The sequence below is a fragment of the Bacillus rossius genome, chromosome 1 (genome assembly GCF_032445375.1).
Source record: "Bacillus rossius redtenbacheri isolate Brsri chromosome 1, Brsri_v3, whole genome shotgun sequence".
In the NCBI taxonomy this organism is placed as follows: Eukaryota; Metazoa; Arthropoda; class Insecta; order Phasmatodea; family Bacillidae; genus Bacillus; species Bacillus rossius.
The window spans coordinates 90,071,968-90,090,611 of NC_086330.1; the positions used below are offsets into that span (position 1 = coordinate 90,071,968).

Below are 18,644 nucleotides of genomic sequence, written 5' to 3' on the forward strand. Positions count from 1 at the left end.
ACATATAAATGAATCACATTATTCGAAAGTAACGGTGGTATTTTTTAAATGAAATAACCACAAAAATGTTAATTATTTACACCATGTAATTATTCAATAACACAAGGTACAATTTTTTCTTGAAACTTCACTGTAAGTCAATACCTAATATAAATAAACCAAATTTTTATATTTTATTTTGTACTATAAGTTTACAAGAAACTAAGGAAATTTTCATCATAAATTTAATACTTCTAATTATGGACTTTTTATCAGTAACTATAATATATCGCACACAAAATCAATGATAAAAAACACTAATCAGAATTTATTTGCTGATAAAGTAATCTTCTTAACTACAATAATAAAATACTGCCATGAATTGAATCCGCAAAAAACATGGAATCAAGGTATGGATTTAAGGCAAGTTATAGTAAAAACATAACTATTTTCTTATTTCAAATAACTAATTGGTTCTAAGTCTGTTTCTTTAGTCTTACTACGAGATCGTACTTATTAAATAGTTTTTTTGTTGATTCTGAAGAAAAAAAAGATTTGTTCACATTTTGCAACATTCGGTAAGATAAATCACATAATATCGTCTGAAATATTAAAATTACATTTATTTGTACACGACCAAATATTTCCCCTCCTGGATGCGGACAGTACGTACATCATTTTAGTCAAACATCAGATGGAGACATGCTGGCCTCGTCGGCTAACAGTATTCTCCATTTGGCACGGCGTCGTGGCAAACAGATTACTTCCCCCATTAAAATAAAACAAAACTTTTTCCTAGACGCCAGTGCATGCGACATTAACGAGCGCTCCGCATGCCGGAACTTTCACGTCCTAATTACTTTCCTCCGCAATGGGGTCGAGACACCATAACGCCACGTTTGACGCAACACAACCTCGCTCCGCCAGTGTCACCCTGGCATGGAAGGCTCCGGTCTCCTCGCGTTCCGCGATTACCCTCTCGCGACCACATCGTACCTCAGCCTTCTACAGGGCGTCCAGGCACACCCTGCTCAATCTGTTCGCAGGTGCTCCCGGGAATATTCGCACTTTCGACAGCTGTCACAATATTCTGTGGTCGAAAGTACGAATTTTCGCCGAAGCATCTGTCAAAAAAAATGACACTTCATCTTGAACAGAGCGTTGTTTCACATAAATCACGTATTATTTCATATTTACGTGGTACACTGTTCTGCTTGTGGACTTCAAAATGAAGTTGTTTTCAAGATACTACAAATCTGTTTAATCGATCATAAAATTCGCTAAACACAAAATCATTTTAAACTTTATGACAACCCATTCAAAACTACATGATTTCCGGAATTAAATATTTGCAGGTTTATAGTCAATTCTACTAATTACAAATTGTGCAATGAAGCAGACAATAGTATTGACTACTTTTTCCTAGAATGTTCAAGATTTGTAACCATTTTGGTTACCGTTTTCAGTAATTTACAAAAATGTAAAAAAAAAATAAACATTAAATTTAACCAAAAAAACTATGCAACGTATATGTATATTAAATGTGATAAAACATTACGTAACTTAAATAATCTACAAGCTAACAAATGTGTAAGTAATAAACAATGAGCTGATAAGTTCAGGTAGAAGGCGGGTGGTAACAGGATTTTATAACTAAACTCATTCTTCACGTAACTAATATTTTTTATTAAATGAAAAACATTTTGGGTGCGCCGCTGCAGAGCTGTTGTTAAGTCACGAAAAAAACTTTCTGAGACATAATGTTTGTGATGGAATTATTTACAATTCGAAATTGAATTGCTAACTCCCATCAGAAGTTTGTTTCTGGAACAAAATTGACAAAAACCTAAGTTGAAGTTATATCGCTAGTTTTTACCACGAACTCAAGAACACTCTAAATAAATTAGATTTAATACATAGGCCTATTTAATAATTGTGGTAAAACGTATCTCAAAGGTTATTCCTTTGTTTTCTGCTGCGTAAAAGTTCTAAAATATACAGTTTTTTGGGTTGTTAGAAACAAAATTGAATACTTCTTTTTTTAAATAGTAGGTATGTATCAAGAAATGTAAGAGGGTTTGTAGAGAACTAAAGACATACAAGTTTTAAAAATGTATGTACAGTTTCAGCAATTGTAATTTTTATAGATTAGCTAGCTACAAATACCGCAACATGTCAGCTTCCTATTACACTTATTTTTATTGATCAATTTAGTTTCCGTTCTATTTGATGAATTTTTAATTTTAGACTGCAAATAAGCATAATTGTACAATTATTTTGAGAAAATCTTTTGTGAAATATTTTATAGTGCAATTTCCACGTACAGGGAAGAGATAAACAAATAAAATAACATGACGCACTACTTCATGGGAGATAAAAAACTTGCTATCATCGGTAAAAGTCAACTTAACACGTCCCCTACATACTGAAAACAGACACCCAAAATATATACCTCAGTAAAAAAAAAAAAAAAAAAAAACAGTCTTTTATGAGATATAACATGGCCACTTGGAAATGTATATTTTCCCAGTAAATATAACATAAAACCAAAGATAAGAAAATATGAATGACATCACCAAACATAAGGGTATGCCTACTCCTAACGGCGATAATCACACAGTGCAAAAAGTTACCAATGTATGCACAGAGAAACAATACGTACACCAAGAAAAATCAATTTTGCTGAAATTCCAGACAAATTCACTAAGCCATTATGTCCTTAGACGTCTACGGACCATCTTACATTTCCTTTAGGCATGTCTCAAAAGAAGAAAGTTTTACGTCGTTTATAACAGCACACATGTCCGATAATCTTATTTAAAAAAATTCCTGAACTTTATGTGCAACATAAAAAAGACTAACCATAGCGAGATAGAAAATAGGCACGTTATATTAAATGGTTGCGAATTCTAACATCAAAGCCGAAGGGTTGCTCCGCTCAGCAGGTAAATACATCCCTCGCTCGAGAAAGACATTTCATAACGATACATATTTACAAAAATCTCACTGACTATTAAAAGAAGACAGTATTATCAATTACAGCTAGTTTCTTTTCCAACTGACTCTACTGTGGAGGAATGTGAGAGCCTGATAAGAACACCCGGCCAGACAGAGAAGGTACTCACCCGCTCCTCCTCGCGGATCATCTCGGCGATGCCGGGCTTGATCTCCATGTCGTCGGGGTGCGCCGGGGCGGGCGGCGGCGGCGGCGGGGGCAGCGAGTCGCCCAGGGCCAGGCCGTGCGGCGGCGGAGGCGGCGGCGGGGGTGCCGGCTGGTTGGCGGCCAGTGACATGTCGAGGCACGTGGGCGCGGCGGGCGGCACGGGAGGCGGCTCCCCGCCCCCGGGGGCGGCGTCGCCCTCCTCGGGGCTAGCGCGCTCGCCCGACACGCGCCGCCGCTTCTTGTGGCGGTGCGCCGGCGAGGCGGCGCTGTCGGGCGACAGGTCGTGCGCCGCGACGGCCGCCCCCTGTGACGACGCCGCCGACCACTTCTTGGCGTCGCCGCCGAACTCGGGCTCGCCGTTCACGTCGGCCAGGCCGCGTATCTTGAGCGACTCGGCGACCTTGAGCAAGGGCCCGATCTGCTCCTGTGACACGTTGATCTCGCCCTTGTACATGAACTCGACGACGGCCTTCAGCTCCGGCCACTTGATGTCCTTGAGGATGACGATGGGGTGCTGGCAGGGGTTGTCGAAGAAGAGCGCCTGGAAGTAGGGGCTGCACGCCGACAGCACCATCTTGTGCGCCTTGACGGAGTGGCCGTCGCAGGCGAGCGTCACGTCGACGAAGGACTCGCTCTGCAGCAGCTGGTCGAACACGTTGGTCAGGTTGCTCTGGTAGTTGTTCCAGCGCAGGCAGAACTGCTGCGGGGACTCGGCGGAGACGTGCTGCATCCTGGGGGAGGCGCTGCCGTCACGGGGTCAGGGCGCCGCCTCCTCGCCTGGCATCTGCACACACAGCCGCCACCGGTCAGCACACCCACTGCCGCCGCCGCAAGCCGCCCACGCCGCCGACACTGCCGCCACCCTCTCGGCCCGGCCGGAGACACGCGCCACGAGACACAGCAGGACCTGCCGAGAGCAGAGAGCTGTGGAGCACTCCGCACGAGGCCCACTGCGCGAGTGAGGAGCGAGCCGCGCTCGCCGTCCCTGCTCCCTCCCCTCTCCCCTATCCTCCCTCCCATCACAGCGCTCCGCCCCTCCGCCCCTCCCTCGCTCTTCCCCTCCCCCGCGCTTCATCATTTATTTATATAAAATGTACATGTAATACGGGGGTGTGAAATGAGAGGAGGCCTGCTATGCATTATGTATGGCGATGCTCCGTCCCTATTGATTTATTGATGAAGGCGCAAGCGTTCTCTCTCCGTCTCTCTCTGTTAGGCGCGATCATAATGATTCTTGCCCCCCTCCCCACCGTTATCGTGACTCGCTGTCTCCTCCTCGCTATCACTCTCTCTGTCTCTCCCGCCGCGGACACAAAGAGGAAGACGAAGATAGCGCGGCTGTCAGCAGCTGAAACACACGAGGCTGACTCATGGACGGGCCTCGCTTCGTGTATACAATCCCCCGCGTCGCTGGGCGGCCATGTTTGATGCTTCTCCCCGCTATTTTATAGTTGGACTGTTATTGTTAATTATCGTTTATTAACGTCTGCGCCCTCCCGCCTGGCATGGCCGCGGCTGCCAAACTTAAATCTCTCGTGACGGGGGCCAGCTGGCATGGCGGTTATAGCAGGCTGTCCGTGGCGAGTGCATTTCGGAACGCGCCCCAACCAGCGTCGAGAGGCGGGCAGCAGATCACTCGTCTCTGGAGCCACGAGGCAACGGGAAGCACTCACAATCACGCAACATTGCGTTCAACAGTGCCACATACATCATTCAAACATGTTCATTTTAACGCATTTGAAATCAACCATTGAAAATACTGTAATACTTAAAAACTGCATCTACTACACCTAATCTAGTTATTAGCACATTATGAATACTCACTGGGTATAACATGAATGTATTTCTTTATAACCCTTTATATATTTTCCATGACTGACGCATTGTTTTAGTAATTTAGACGCTCGAAAAGTTTTTTTACATAAAGTTGACGGATTTTTTATTGGACTAAAATGATATTAAAACAGAAAATTCAGTTATGTTAATTAATCGCTTGTTTGTTTAAACAACAATATGTTTAACAACAATAATATTTTATCGGTATAACTAAAAGTGTTGATGATAAATGATAATTATTTAGAATACAATATGTTTGGCAACTCTTCAAGCGAAATTTAACAAAAATATTGGTAACATGAACTCAAAATCTGTGTATAAATATTTTAAAAAGCATTTCTGTTGGAACAAAAAATAACTAAGAGTTACAAAAAAGTATATAACAGGACAGACAGTTAATAAATACAAACTAAGATTAATTTATTCAAGCAAGTAATTTAAATCTGTCAAGTTTAAATTACGGGCCAATTATTTTCACCTTGGATGTCCGCAAAGGGCCTCCAAGGACAAACCTTAACTAATATTAGTTAAATAATATTTACTTGACGTTTTTGAAGAGAACGTGTGATTTTCTTCGTTAAGTGCGTGCCAGGTAGGTCACACATAGCACACTAATTACAATGTCACTCGTTCCAATTTTATTTCGATCATCTAAGTTTAATTATTCGATTTCAAATGAACTTGTATGCAGAGCAAATAAATGAACAGCATTAAAACAGGTAGCCTCGGTGATCAAGGCGCCGACAATAATGACTTCTATATCTGGAATCGTGTCGTGGGATCGAGTCCCACATGGCGTATGCGTGCCGACAACTGCAGGCTGTAGTCGCAGCAGTCGCGGGCCTCTGGTCCGACTGCCAGACCAGGGCATCCGAGAGTCCCACGTGAAGGATGACGTACAAAATTAAGGTTACTGTTGCGGTGAAAAGACAAGAAGTTTGAGAAATCATATCTCTGATTTCAGTTGAAGGGGCCCGCCTCACCAGAGGGGTAACTGTGTTAGTAAGGCTGGGTGATTAGCGCGATGCTCACTGGTGCTTCTAGAGCGGTATCTCCACTGGATTGAAGCCATCTCGTCGTGTACAGGGCAACTGTAAGATTTGAGCGGTGTAAATAATATTATACGGCGAAGAAATAAAGAGATAAATGTGTGTAATGCAGGTCCCTTGAGTGCGCTTTCAAGAATCTCTACCAATACTTTCATGCCTAAAAAAATGACGGAAAACACGTGTTTTTAGCCGATTTCACTTTCCTAAAAATATAGTTAAAAAACGAAATGCGGAAACCGATTACCCATCCGCCCTTAGCGCATTCTTAAATAGTTTTCTTAAACATACCCTACTCTGGTGGTGGGAGCAGTTCCCAGAATGCGTGGTTTTTATCCGAAGCTATGCACAATGCCATATAGCCTTGGTTTGCGACGATTTCACAGCCGCTGAAGACGTAACAGAAACTGATTTCAGTCAGCCTTCAGATGCCTCATCATACGATGGTGGTAAGAGCTGATGTAGATAACATAAATCTTTCGTCATTACCATCGGTTCCCCGAAATACAGCTTGCCTGAAAAACGTAGCCTTTACAGTTCCTAATCCATGTCGCGCGATGTTCGTGTGTGGGTGTGTCGAGGGGGCGCGCACGGCTCGAGGAACAGCATCCTGCACCTCGCGGCGTCACGGGGAGCGCGGGACCGCCGGATACGGGTAAATATTTAACCACGCCGACTGCACGCACGGGAACAAATACACCAAGATGGCTGCGAGCGGAAAAAAAAAAGAGAAGAAAAGATTCCGCGCGCGCACAGGAAACATTTATGACGTGAGAGAAATCGCGAGCAAGACTGGGAAGGCCGCTAAAAGAACACAGGTGGAAGGGGAAAAAAAAAAACGGAAATTTACGCATTTTACATTCCAGCCACGCCAATAAACTATACAATTACCTCCGCTAAGATTGGCAAGTAAGGGTTTTTTTTTTTTAATTTCAATGGGTCGAATCCAATTTTTCACAAATCCGAATCTCGAATTCGATTCTTAAAAAACTGTTTCATATCCGAACCTAGATCTTGTAAGTTATGAATAAAATAATATGTGAGCAAATACAAAGAAATTTAAAATTTGAGTTTTGAAAAACACATTTAACCTATTATTTAAAGAAATTTTTTGGAGACAAATAAATATTTTTGTGTCAAGCATGTTCTCGGAAGTGCTACAAAAACATTCCCAGAGCATTTTAGCTAGTAATAAATACAAACATTTAAACATTTCTTCAATAGCTTCTGTAGAGACAAAAAATATAGTTCTTGTCAACAACAAAAGTGCTATATTTTCCTCAAATATTTTTCTTCACATAATTTTCATGATATTTAAAAACCTCTCGAAAACTGAATAATTTAAGATATTTGAGGAATTGATGATTAGATTGTCCCATCCCTTCTTCTTGAAGCAGTTCATATTTTTTTTTAAACTAAGCAATAATTTCATAACCATTAAACACACACACCTATATATATTATATATATATATACACACACAATAACGTAATATGTAACATTAATATTTGCTGTATTTGAACTAAAAACTTATACGTATGTAGAAGAATGATTTATTAAGTTATGAAGAACAGACTAAAATTTGGCAAATTAATACAACTTACTAAACAAATCTGTTAAATATCAGCAGCGAAGCTTTCTAGATAGTCACGATAAGCTATCCTCGACATTTTTATAAACTGATCTCGGAATAGTTCATTTACATCCCATTGATGTGTGTTCAAGAGAGAGAGGATTTGAAACAAACAAGTTAATTATGTGTAATTGCAGACTGTTTCATAAAAAATGTAATTTGGTGTTGCCACGCATCAACCCGACTTGCTGTCTCTTTTCTTGTTTTGTTTATCGACAGCATACACACCCTTTCGCACTACAATCGACGAATCACAGACGAAATTAGACTAGAAACATATGCGGGTTTACAATTTCTCCTCCACCGCAATTTTCGGGTGGTTCCAAAAAAGAATAGCATCACCTCGCATCGAGACACCTGGCTGACGTAACTGTTAAGGACATCAACTGAAAGGTCACATTTTCCCACCCAAAGCGTTCAATTTAGCTACCACGTCAAACAATTTTATGGTGTACCACCGGCTTGAATAACCATTTCAGCCGGTAATTTGCACTAAAAAACTGTGATAGCAAACAGAGACCAAAATTCAGTACACATTTCCAGCAGACGAACTTTCCGTTGCCAAGGCTCATTGAGGCCGGTATTCCCCGATACAAAAATAAGGGTTTAGGTGTTGAATATACTACACCTGTTCTCTTACTCTATTCCTAGTGCAACATAGGACACGGTCAGTCCCTTGTATTTAGGGAACGGATTTTGGTGTCCTATCCGTTGCCGATCTGTTGCCCAAATTCCGCGCATGCGCAGAGCTCAATTTTTTTTTATTTCGTCCAGATGGCGGACTCGCGTCTGGCGCCATTAACTCATATATAGGCACTTTTGTTATCATCAGAGGACGTACCACGTGTATTGTTGTGCCAAATGAAACATTATTATAGCTAAACTATCCTGGGAATATATTTTGAACACTTTAATGGTCATCATAAGAAATAACAGCACCTTAAAAAGTACTTGAGGAAATTATAAAGGCGGCTCTATTTGTTTTTGCGACGGTGCTGCTGTTTAGTATTTGCCGTAAGAATTGTATAGATGGTTGCGAAACATCCGCTATAATTCGTTTGAATATGTTTTTAGCCTCACGCAGGGCACCGTTTATTAAAACAACTGCCAACTTGTTTCTCTATTGTAAATCGGTTTGAACACGCCCTTGAATATGGCCCGCGAGTTTGTTACGGTTGTAACCCAACAAGGCAGTGCTTATTCGTTACCTTAGCCAAACGTCTTCGAAAACAACCACAGAGAAGTAAGTGAAAACTGTGTAACTTTTAGGGTAGTGAAGTTGAAATCACGCCGAGTTGTGCAGAGTGATTGTATCCCTGTGTTATACGATAATTGTTTACAAGTGTGAGGGGAGGCGCACTGCCCCCAGAACCGCTGACCCTAATGCCTGGGCCTCGCCCCACCCACGCCGCCTCATGAGCCCTCTGGGACATGGTGGGGGAACTTGGGGCAGCTAGTTCTAGCTGGTGGGTCTCTTGCCGTCGTCTCCAAGTTCACTACCGTGCAATGGACGGATGTGGACGGAACATAGTGTGGGATGTTAGCACTTGTAGGTACAGTGGAATCCGTTTATAATGACATCGAAGGGAATTGACAAAACGTCATAATAAGCGGACGTCATACAAAGTATTTTGTGAAAAAAAAAACCTTTTTTAGGTGAATACTTATGTATTTCAATAGAGAAACTTAGCATATAAACACGTGTACAAACATGATATATACGTACATATTTTTCAATTTTAAATTAAGAAATCTGTAATTTTTGTCAGCTTTTGTTTTTCATTTTATTGTAATAACATTCTCTAATACTATTGTGTATAGAAGACATCACCATGGTAAAATTACTATCATTTTCAATATTGCTATGAACAAATCGTGATAATAATTCTGCAGCCTTTAATGCCTCTTGTGCGGTAGGTAATGGTGCTTCCTCGACTTCCTCTTCCCTTTCCCCGTCACTTTCGAGGTGTTCCCTAGCATTAATGTTCTGTACGATATTTTCATCGGTGGGTTCTTCGGATGTGAGAAGAGCACTATCGATGTCAACATAATCTTCCCACATTTCCGGTGCTGCTAAAGAATCTGAATTTAGGTTTCGTGACCACAAAGATAAAGGGACGTCATCTTCTTCATCAAATTCATGTTTTGCTGTTTGAACAGGTAAACCGTCGTGGTTTCCAATGAATCCAGCATGTTTGAAACAATTGTCAATGGCACATTGTGACATTTTATTCCAAGCATCATTAACCATCAGAATTGCATCTAGCACCGTTATATTCGTAGAAGAGTTGTTTTCATTAGCATCAAGACAGTTAATCATTTTGAGCACAAGGTTTTTTCTAAAATTAGTTTTGAGTGATCTTATTATTCCCTGATCTATTGGCTGTAGTACTGATGTTGTATTCGGCGGAAGGAAAGCAAGTGTTATAGACTTTAAATCAGTAACTTTTGGATGCGCCGGGGAATTATCAACCAGAAATAAAATCTTTTTCTTCTTCACCAAATCACGATTCCAATTTCGAAGCCATTTTTCAAAAAGCTCTGACATTATCCAAGCTCTGCGATTATTAGCATAATCGACAGGTAACGATTTGAAACTGCTAAAACATCTTTCCAATAACGAGCAATTTCTTTTTCTCTGTGCCACTCATATTTGCTGCTAGCATTGCAGTTAATCTGTCTTTCGACAACTTGCCTCCACTACAATTCTCACCTTTAATTTCAAAGTTTTGTCCGGCATTAACTTGTAAAACAGTCCAGTTTCATCAGCATTAAAAATCTCATCATCAGAAAATTGTCTTCGTAGATTCGGCCACACAGACGTAACCATTTTGTTGTTGAATTTTGATCAACAGACGAAGATTCACCGATAATTTTTCCCGCCACAATGTTAAGTCAAACTTTAAAACGACTGATCCAGCTTGCAGAACCATTGAAGTCGAGAATACCAAAACGCGTTGCAAAAATATTTGCCCTTTCCAGTAGCATAGGGCCGCTGACAGGTACTCCCTTGTTTCTTGTGATTTTAAATCACTGAATTAATACTTGATCAACATTTTCTTGTCGCGATTTTCGAAGCCTCTTCGATTACAAAACATTTGAATTAAACGATTGCTTAATCCGGTTCTTGTTTTTGAAAATCATTGAGATTGTCGAATGACCCACGCCAAATTCCTTTGCGAGAGAAGAGTTTGATTCTCCATTTTCTAATCTGCATATAATAGCACCTTTCTGCTCAATCGTAAATGCTTTACGGCGTTGAGATGACATTTTATCCACAGGATATCACAAACAACAATGCGTGACCTTCAAGTGTCAATTACTCACTGAGGTTCAAAACAAAAACGAGCCACGTGCCACGTCATCGGGAATTAACGAACATTGCCGAAGGTGTGAAGAATCATGTCGGTCATTATAACTGAACATAATTTATTAAAAATGGGTCACAATAAGCGACATGTCACTGTAAGAAAAGTCATTATATCCGACTTATTTACAAAGAATTTTATATGAAAACCAAATTTCGTTGTGTTATTACGTCATAATAGGCGGTTCGTCAATAAAGGTGGAGTCATAATAAACGGATTCTACTGTATGTCTTATATGACTATATTTACTTAATTTAATAACAAATCGGGCATAAAAATAAACACCGGTAAAGTATTTTCTGTTGACTTGATGTAGGAAAATTATCAACTGACACTGAGAAAATCAATTCATACCCAGAAATAAATATAATTTAATAATATTTTTAATGATGCGGCAGATGACGTAATCAACATTTTTTTTCCTAATAAAATATACAAACCAACATACATTTCAATATAATATTACCTAAATATGCAGATGGCCAAGTATCTCATAAATATTTCACGGTTATTTTTTTAAAGTAATGGCAATTTTTAGAGTTATTGATATAGAACCTAACACTACCAGGCTAGATTGCAGTGACCTTCAAATATACCAGGAAATGGCACCTGATCATTGGCTGCCACTTGTTCCAGACCATCTTCCTCTCAACCGAACCATACGGAGTTTGCACACGAAGGCAAACTGTTTACCATTGACTGTCTGCCAGGGCATGACCAGAACGGTCCGTTCACATAGTGATGAGAAACATAAAGATGTTTGAGGGGTAATCTGGCAGAACAATTTGAAATTGCAGGGTATCTATATTTATCTAAGGCTTAGTAATGAGCCAGTGTGTTTCAGCTAGTCTCGAGACCTCGAGACCTCGGTCATATAGACAGGTCTGGCAACTTCCTTTCTTTGTTTCGGCGTGTGACGTAGGTTTAGTGGAACTCGCGGTGGGCCCCGAACTAATAGCGCTAGAAGTAGTTAAGCCAGTTATTAACATTGTGTTAAATGGACATTTCGTATATAACATATTATAATTCCTAGTTCCGTCTCAATTTGTTTTCATTTTTTTTCTAGATTAGTATTTTTCATTCGTTTGAATGCTTGGTGAGTGCAATCCGTACCAATGCCTTGAAATTTTTCCACATTTGTCAGTTAAGCTGAAGTGGCGAGAAAGAATTCCTCGCTTTTGTATTGTGCCTGGTTGTAATGAAAGTTACGGCTCAAATCCGTTACGTTTCTACTAAACCTTAAATTTCAAATCTCATAAATAGCAATAAATGGGAGTATTCTTTGTGGGTTCGTTATTGTTATTAACAAATCTATGTTACGATTCGTATATAACTTCTTTGTAAAGTAACCCCTTCTTTACAAGCATTCATTACTTGGGTGAAAATTTTGCAGCAACCATACATGCAAATGAAACACTTTTTATTTTCTTAATAGAAAAAGATAAAATTTTAACATAATCAAATAATTTTTTAAAATAAATATAAATTCGAAAATCACATTATGGACACAAGCGGCAACATGAAAATGACATAAAAATAGCATTTATTTAAAGAAGGAAGATAATAAATTCCATTTATGATAATACCCAAAATTTTACTATATTAAACTAAGCTTATGAATACAAACGCTAAAATTAAGAGGATTATCCGTTAGCCTTTAGTTTATGACTAAACAAAACAAACTTCTACTTACATTAAAAATAATTACTGAATCTCTCAAAAATAACATTTGAAAGACCTTCATTTGCTTGAAGATTAAAATGTAGAGCAAATGAATATTCTTGACATAAATACGCACTTAACATTTAAAACATGTTTTCTTGTGGGAGACCTCACTTTTTTTTTGGAGAAAATCGGCAAAGTTAAAAGTTATTGATATGCATTGAAACCCTAAAAAGGTCAAAAAAAATTTAAAAATCCTAAACCGACGTTTAAAACGGGCCAGATTTTAAAAAATTCCCACATTTATACGAAACTCCCACTAAATACTGTGGTAGGGCTGGGCTGAACTACTACTAGCGCCGTTAGTTCGCAAGCCGCCGCGAGCTTCACTAAGTAGACGGAGTATGAAGGTGTTGAAACACCCGTTCCAAAAGTTTCGAGACTAAACGTCAGAATTATATTTACATTCTAAGTTGACAGTAAAATTATGATTGGATAACGTTGGAGAACAAAAGTAAACAATAAATAGGAGGCCAAGAAATGGCCGACCGTTCAGCAAGGTGGCCAACTTGACCGACGCGGTGTGTAGACGAACAGACTGGGAGGCGACTGTACTTCGCGCGGAGAGAGGGCGTTTAGGGCGTTGCCGGTAGGAACCAAAATAAGCATTAAAATATTGCCCCCCCCCCCCCCAAACCACATTTCCGAGCCCCTCTCGCGGAGCCGTATCCCACCCCTCGCCCCGCGCCACGACCGCTTGTCTGGGAGTATTATTGTTATTAATATTCCCCGCCTGCCAGCAGCGGGGGGCTGCCGACCTACAGTACGAGATGACGCTCTGTTATGTAAAGCGCCCAGCGTTAAAATAAACCTGCGGGACGGGGCGCGCCCGGCTTACACGGCCGCGCCACGGCCCGACCTACACGATCAGGCTCACAGACGCGACTCGAGACGTAACAGTGTGTCACGTCGTACCATTCACCACATCGCGAAAAGATTCTGAGACTAGCTGAAAGTTAAAACATTGTAGCATCTCCTTCTGTTTCGTGATTAGGTGAGTTTCTTTCAGGCACATGTCGATTTTTACAACACCAAACACAGATATCCAGTGCGGAAGCAAACGCGTCCTGTGTGGGTAGGTCAAATAAGGCAACGACCTCTCTCGCAGACGGCGGCCAATCACAATGAAGAAACCGCTTGTGCGAGTATACCTTGGTGCAAACTAATAGGCGTTCAGATTTTTTTTTTTCCCGCGAAAAATGCCTGCCCCTGCTTTTAAGTACCCGTTTACTTCGTCGCCTTCACCACTATGAATAGGTTTTAAAAAACCCCTGTAATATTGCAAAATTTCTCAAGAAAATAACAATGTAAAATAGTTAATGCAGAAAAAATTATTTTACTGGTTAGTTTAATGCTTACAATAGCCCATCCTTCATTTCCATTTTTAATTAGCAACCTTTAGCCTTTAATAGGATCACTAATTTTAATTACTTAATAGGTTCAAAATAAAACAGTTAAACACACATTTTTAGCTAATGAATTAGACAGAAAATAAATAAATAAAAATTCTAAAACTCTTTACGTGGCCCGAAATTGGCTAATTGTACTGCACTTGTGCAAAACAGTGTTTTCTGCTAAGTCGGAAACAAAAAAAAAACCTGCATTTATCCAGTACTTACACGCTATCAGTTTTTATTAAGGAGTTTTTAAGTATTCTTGATGAAATTTAAAATGTTCAAAGCCCCATATTAAATTAAAGATAAATTAAGTATTTGTTAAGGATATTCAGCATGCTCGGAGCGCTCTTACATTCATTCGCAAGTTATTGAACCAAAACGATTTTTTTACATCATGATTTTCAATTCCAACCTCTACTTAGTCTACATGTGAACAAACTAGTGGCGTGGCAGCGTTACAATATTACGCGTATTTGGCACCCGTGGCTAGACATTCTAAAAGTCACCCATACAAAAGATTTTCAATGTCAAAAATGATTAATTTTAAAAAGGCCACTCACTCACTGCAAGGCACATATTCCTATTCAAGGTTGGTATCATACGTACGCTCCTGAAGTGAACCTAGTGCTGATGCTCCAACGATTCAAATATATATGCAACGCGATTCTATGAATAATCTGTAGAGCCACGGAATTTTCGCCCATTCATTTAGTCGCAAGCTAGAATGCAAACCTCCACACTGTCGCACTGTGTTCATGATTGGACCGCAGTTATCTGGACACGTCCCTCTACGACCGTGAGCCAACGATGTCCAGCTAGGAGAGAAGTAAGCGAATCAGGTAGTGCCACATAACAAGGATAAAAATGTTCTCGCTAAGAAATCAACCAATGGGAAAGTAAACATGGGTCGAGCACACCTATAACTTTGAATTCTATCCTGAGGCCAGAGGAATCCGCGAAATTTCCGGGACTCTAATAATCTAATATCCACGGGCCTTCCGAAGTAGTTCCACAATAAGAGAGAACTCCCCTCCCCGCTGTCCAATAGTTTTGCGAAAATTCGCAGGTTGAAACGATAACCGAGGTCGTAAACATTTTCTGGCAGGCTTTGGAAGTCGATTAGTATCGCTCCGTCGTGCCCCAGATGCATTCCTCGACGTAGCGAGTGGGCGGTGGAAACACTGCACTCTACATCTCAGAGCACCTGGGTTTAAATCCTCGTTCAACCATCTTTGATATCGGCTCGCCGACCACTGTAGCGCAGTCGGTCGAGGCGCCATCTTCACTGAGACTAGGTTGAGTTTAATTTGCAAGCTGTCTCTTAAACGGCTAGGCGGCATGAGAGCGGTGCCTAAATAAACACAATAACATAAATTTAAAATCCCTGGTTTCCCTCAGTGACTGCAGGCGGATGCCAGGATGGTTCGCTACTACAGACCGTGGCCAACATCCTCCCCAATAGCCCTGGTTCCTAGTTACACGTGTTACCGTGTATAGCTGACGAAAAGACAAGGGGGAGAAGGATAGCAACAGAAAAACGCCATATTCGTATCAAAGGTTTTCTTCCATTAACAATTTTCTGACGTTTGATATAGAAAATTTGCCTTGGTCAAGGCAAAGTTTTGACATTAAGAGATTTTCAAAGACCATAAAATAGTGTATATTGCTAGTATTATTTCAGTTGTGATCATTCCAGAAATGCTAATGTTTCAATAGAGAAAACTTAATGTAGCAGCCCATCATTCTCAAATTCATGCATTTTACTCAATTGTATACCATGCTTTAACGAAGCCCACATTTTAAAATTAATCGATAGAAGACTGTTATGAAACCAATATGGCGTCTCCCCCGTAAGACGACGTGGCTACTCGGGTCCATAGCCCTGAGGGCACTGTCGCGGCGACAAGAGGGCGGTGTGACAAACCAATTCTTGCTCCTCTCCCGCCCCACATGCACGCGCACACACACATGTCATGAAACATTCATCTCAACTCGGAGACGGAGGCAGGCGCCTGCAGATTTCCGCCGTCGTGTTGCATGATGCAGCATCCGCTGGACCCGGCATCAAACATGCATCGCGAGCCGCGGAGACAACTCGCCGACGTCCCGAGCAGACTAGGGCGCGATGAATGTTTCATCCTCTGGCCGCCAGGGTCGCAGCGTCTTGCTCCGCAGCAGTCCGCTGTCCGCGAGACAGCCCCACCAACTACCGACCGCACAATAAAAGACCACGCAGTCGAGATTCGCACACTGTTCGAATATGCAGAGACTGTGGAGTCTATCCTGGAGACAAGAGTGCAGATCTGTAGGGTTCGCACGGAGTAGGCCGCGGAATCGTGCGTGTAGGTATACTATGTAAGTAATCTCGTAAGGCGGTCTGCGCCGATGTGCATTCAATAAGTGGGACTATTTAAATTACCTATTTAATTAAACTTTTTGTCGGTATTATTGCGTTTATCATCCCCGTTTCAAAGTTACTAGCGAGGGGATATGTTGATTCAAAGTGGTCCCCGAGCCCCCAACCAGGATTTACGCTCATGGTCGCATACTAATCGATATGGTTGGCTGGCAACTCGTGGCAAGTGTCACATGGGTTCAACACGACAGGTCCGCAGTTGGCCTGAAAACCACCGGGGCGTGCCGCGCAGCCTTCGTTCGGTTACGGACACAAGAAAACCAATTTCAGCGTTTGTAGCTCCAACCTGTAGCTAGAGTTACTCGATAATTGTCACGACCTCTCGCAATGGCCATGACTACAGACAAGGGACGGATCTCTGTGGTTGTGAATTGGAAAAGGGAGGGGTGGGGGAGGGGAGGGGGAGGGGGTGGGTGAAGGGGGGAAGGGGGAGAGGGGAGGGGGGAAGGGGGAGAGGGGAGGGGGGGAAGGGGGAGAGGGGAGGGGGGAGGGGGAGAGAGAGAGAGAGTCCGTCTTGGGCGCCGGGTTGAAGGAGAAAAAAAATTAGTACCCGTGTATTTAAAATCTTACATTACTATTTTACTATTGACAATAACACACTGACACATGGGCTTCAGAAATTTTGCGTAGGCTATGTGGCTTCTCACACAGTTTATATTGCAGGTGTTGTAACAGCACACCTTGCATCACCCGAAATAACATACTGCCTTCACCGAAATTTTGAAAATGTTTATACCAATTTGCGGGTGGAGGGCGGGTTATATATTCCGCATATTCCCCCCTCCCTGCGGTTCACACCCCTGCTTTAACAATCAGTAAAATACTTTTTTTTTTTTGCAAAGTAAAGCCGTCTCCATCCACGACGCGACTTCTCTCCCTGAGAGCTGCCGGGAGGGTGGCCGCAGGGGGGAGGCAGTATTTATACCCGCGGCGTGCTTGGGGGACCAAACTCCCTCCGCGCCTCGACGCATCAAACTGACAGCCCCGCGCAAATAGCGTCCCGCCGGTGGGGAGGGAGTAGGTGTGGTTGATTTTCGAAATAATGAACCGTCCTGCGCAGGCCGACTGACACCCGGGAGTGTATGTTGGCTCCGCGAAAATAGCCCTCCAATAAGGGATTGGCGATACACGTCTAAAAGCACAGACACCAACCCGTTATCAGGGGCTGAAGTTGAAATGTGTCACGATTTGACAGCGAAAAATATTGACGAATATTGGCTCAGATTACACAGATATTTTATTCCTAATATAAATAAACAAAAAAAAAATTCAGGAATTTATCTTAAACACTTTTTTTTTGCGATAGAAAGGCGACTACAGGTAGTACTACTTTTTTATACCGTAAACAAGGACGGCACATAAATATGCTGAGCTCTAATTTAGGTTGAGCCACAGAGAATGAGCCACTGGAGTATGTATTCCTGAATATCAGTTACGCTGAGCTGGAGGAAAAAAAAGGGGGGGGGGGGGGAAGTAATAATGGCTTTAGTTTCCAAATACCAATCAAAACGTCTCCCTTAAGAAAATATCGTCCAAGAACCACATTTTACTTTATCACCTGAAATAAGAATGTAAAACACAAGCGTCTTAAAATTACGCCATGATGTCTAATAAACAATAACGAGGCAACATGATTAAAAAATAAGTACAAATTAAAAAGGCAATAAAATAAGTAGTCTGATAGAATTTCCGAAGGAAACTATATAGAATTTACTGACACAATAAATTTAATTGTTAACTTTAATGAAATACCGGGCTCAGAAAATCGTTAACGACACAGAATAAAAAGAACACATTCAATAACCGTTGTTTAGTACCGACGTTTGACATTTAAACTATATTGTCGGAATAAAACTAATTAAAACTTCCTGCTAGAACAATGAGAAAACTGAGAAATATTTCTTTTGGCTCAGCAAAAACACTTACAATGGAAATTTAACTGTAAAGAAAATAATAGAACAATTTCAAACAACTTCATTTGCAACTGCAGCTAGACGGTAGAGAAAAAAAACTTGCATTATTATTGTTTACAATTCATAGCAATATTCAACTTTACCATAATTACCTCTTCATTACACATACTA

General features: G+C 41.2%; 1 protein-coding gene across 3 annotated transcripts in view; it reads right to left on the reverse strand.

The window, feature by feature from the left end:
* LOC134539746 (protein bric-a-brac 1-like) overlaps positions 1 to 18,644 on the reverse strand; it is a 694,502-nt gene that overhangs the window by 319,949 nt on the left and 355,909 nt on the right. For all 3 annotated transcript variants that reach the window (XM_063382029.1, XM_063382036.1, XM_063382019.1), the window contains exon 5: positions 3,105 to 3,926. In XM_063382029.1, coding sequence (XP_063238099.1) covers positions 3,105 to 3,872 — 768 coding nt within the window. In that variant the 5' untranslated portion in view covers positions 3,873 to 3,926. The remainder of the gene's footprint in view (positions 1 to 3,104; positions 3,927 to 18,644) is intronic.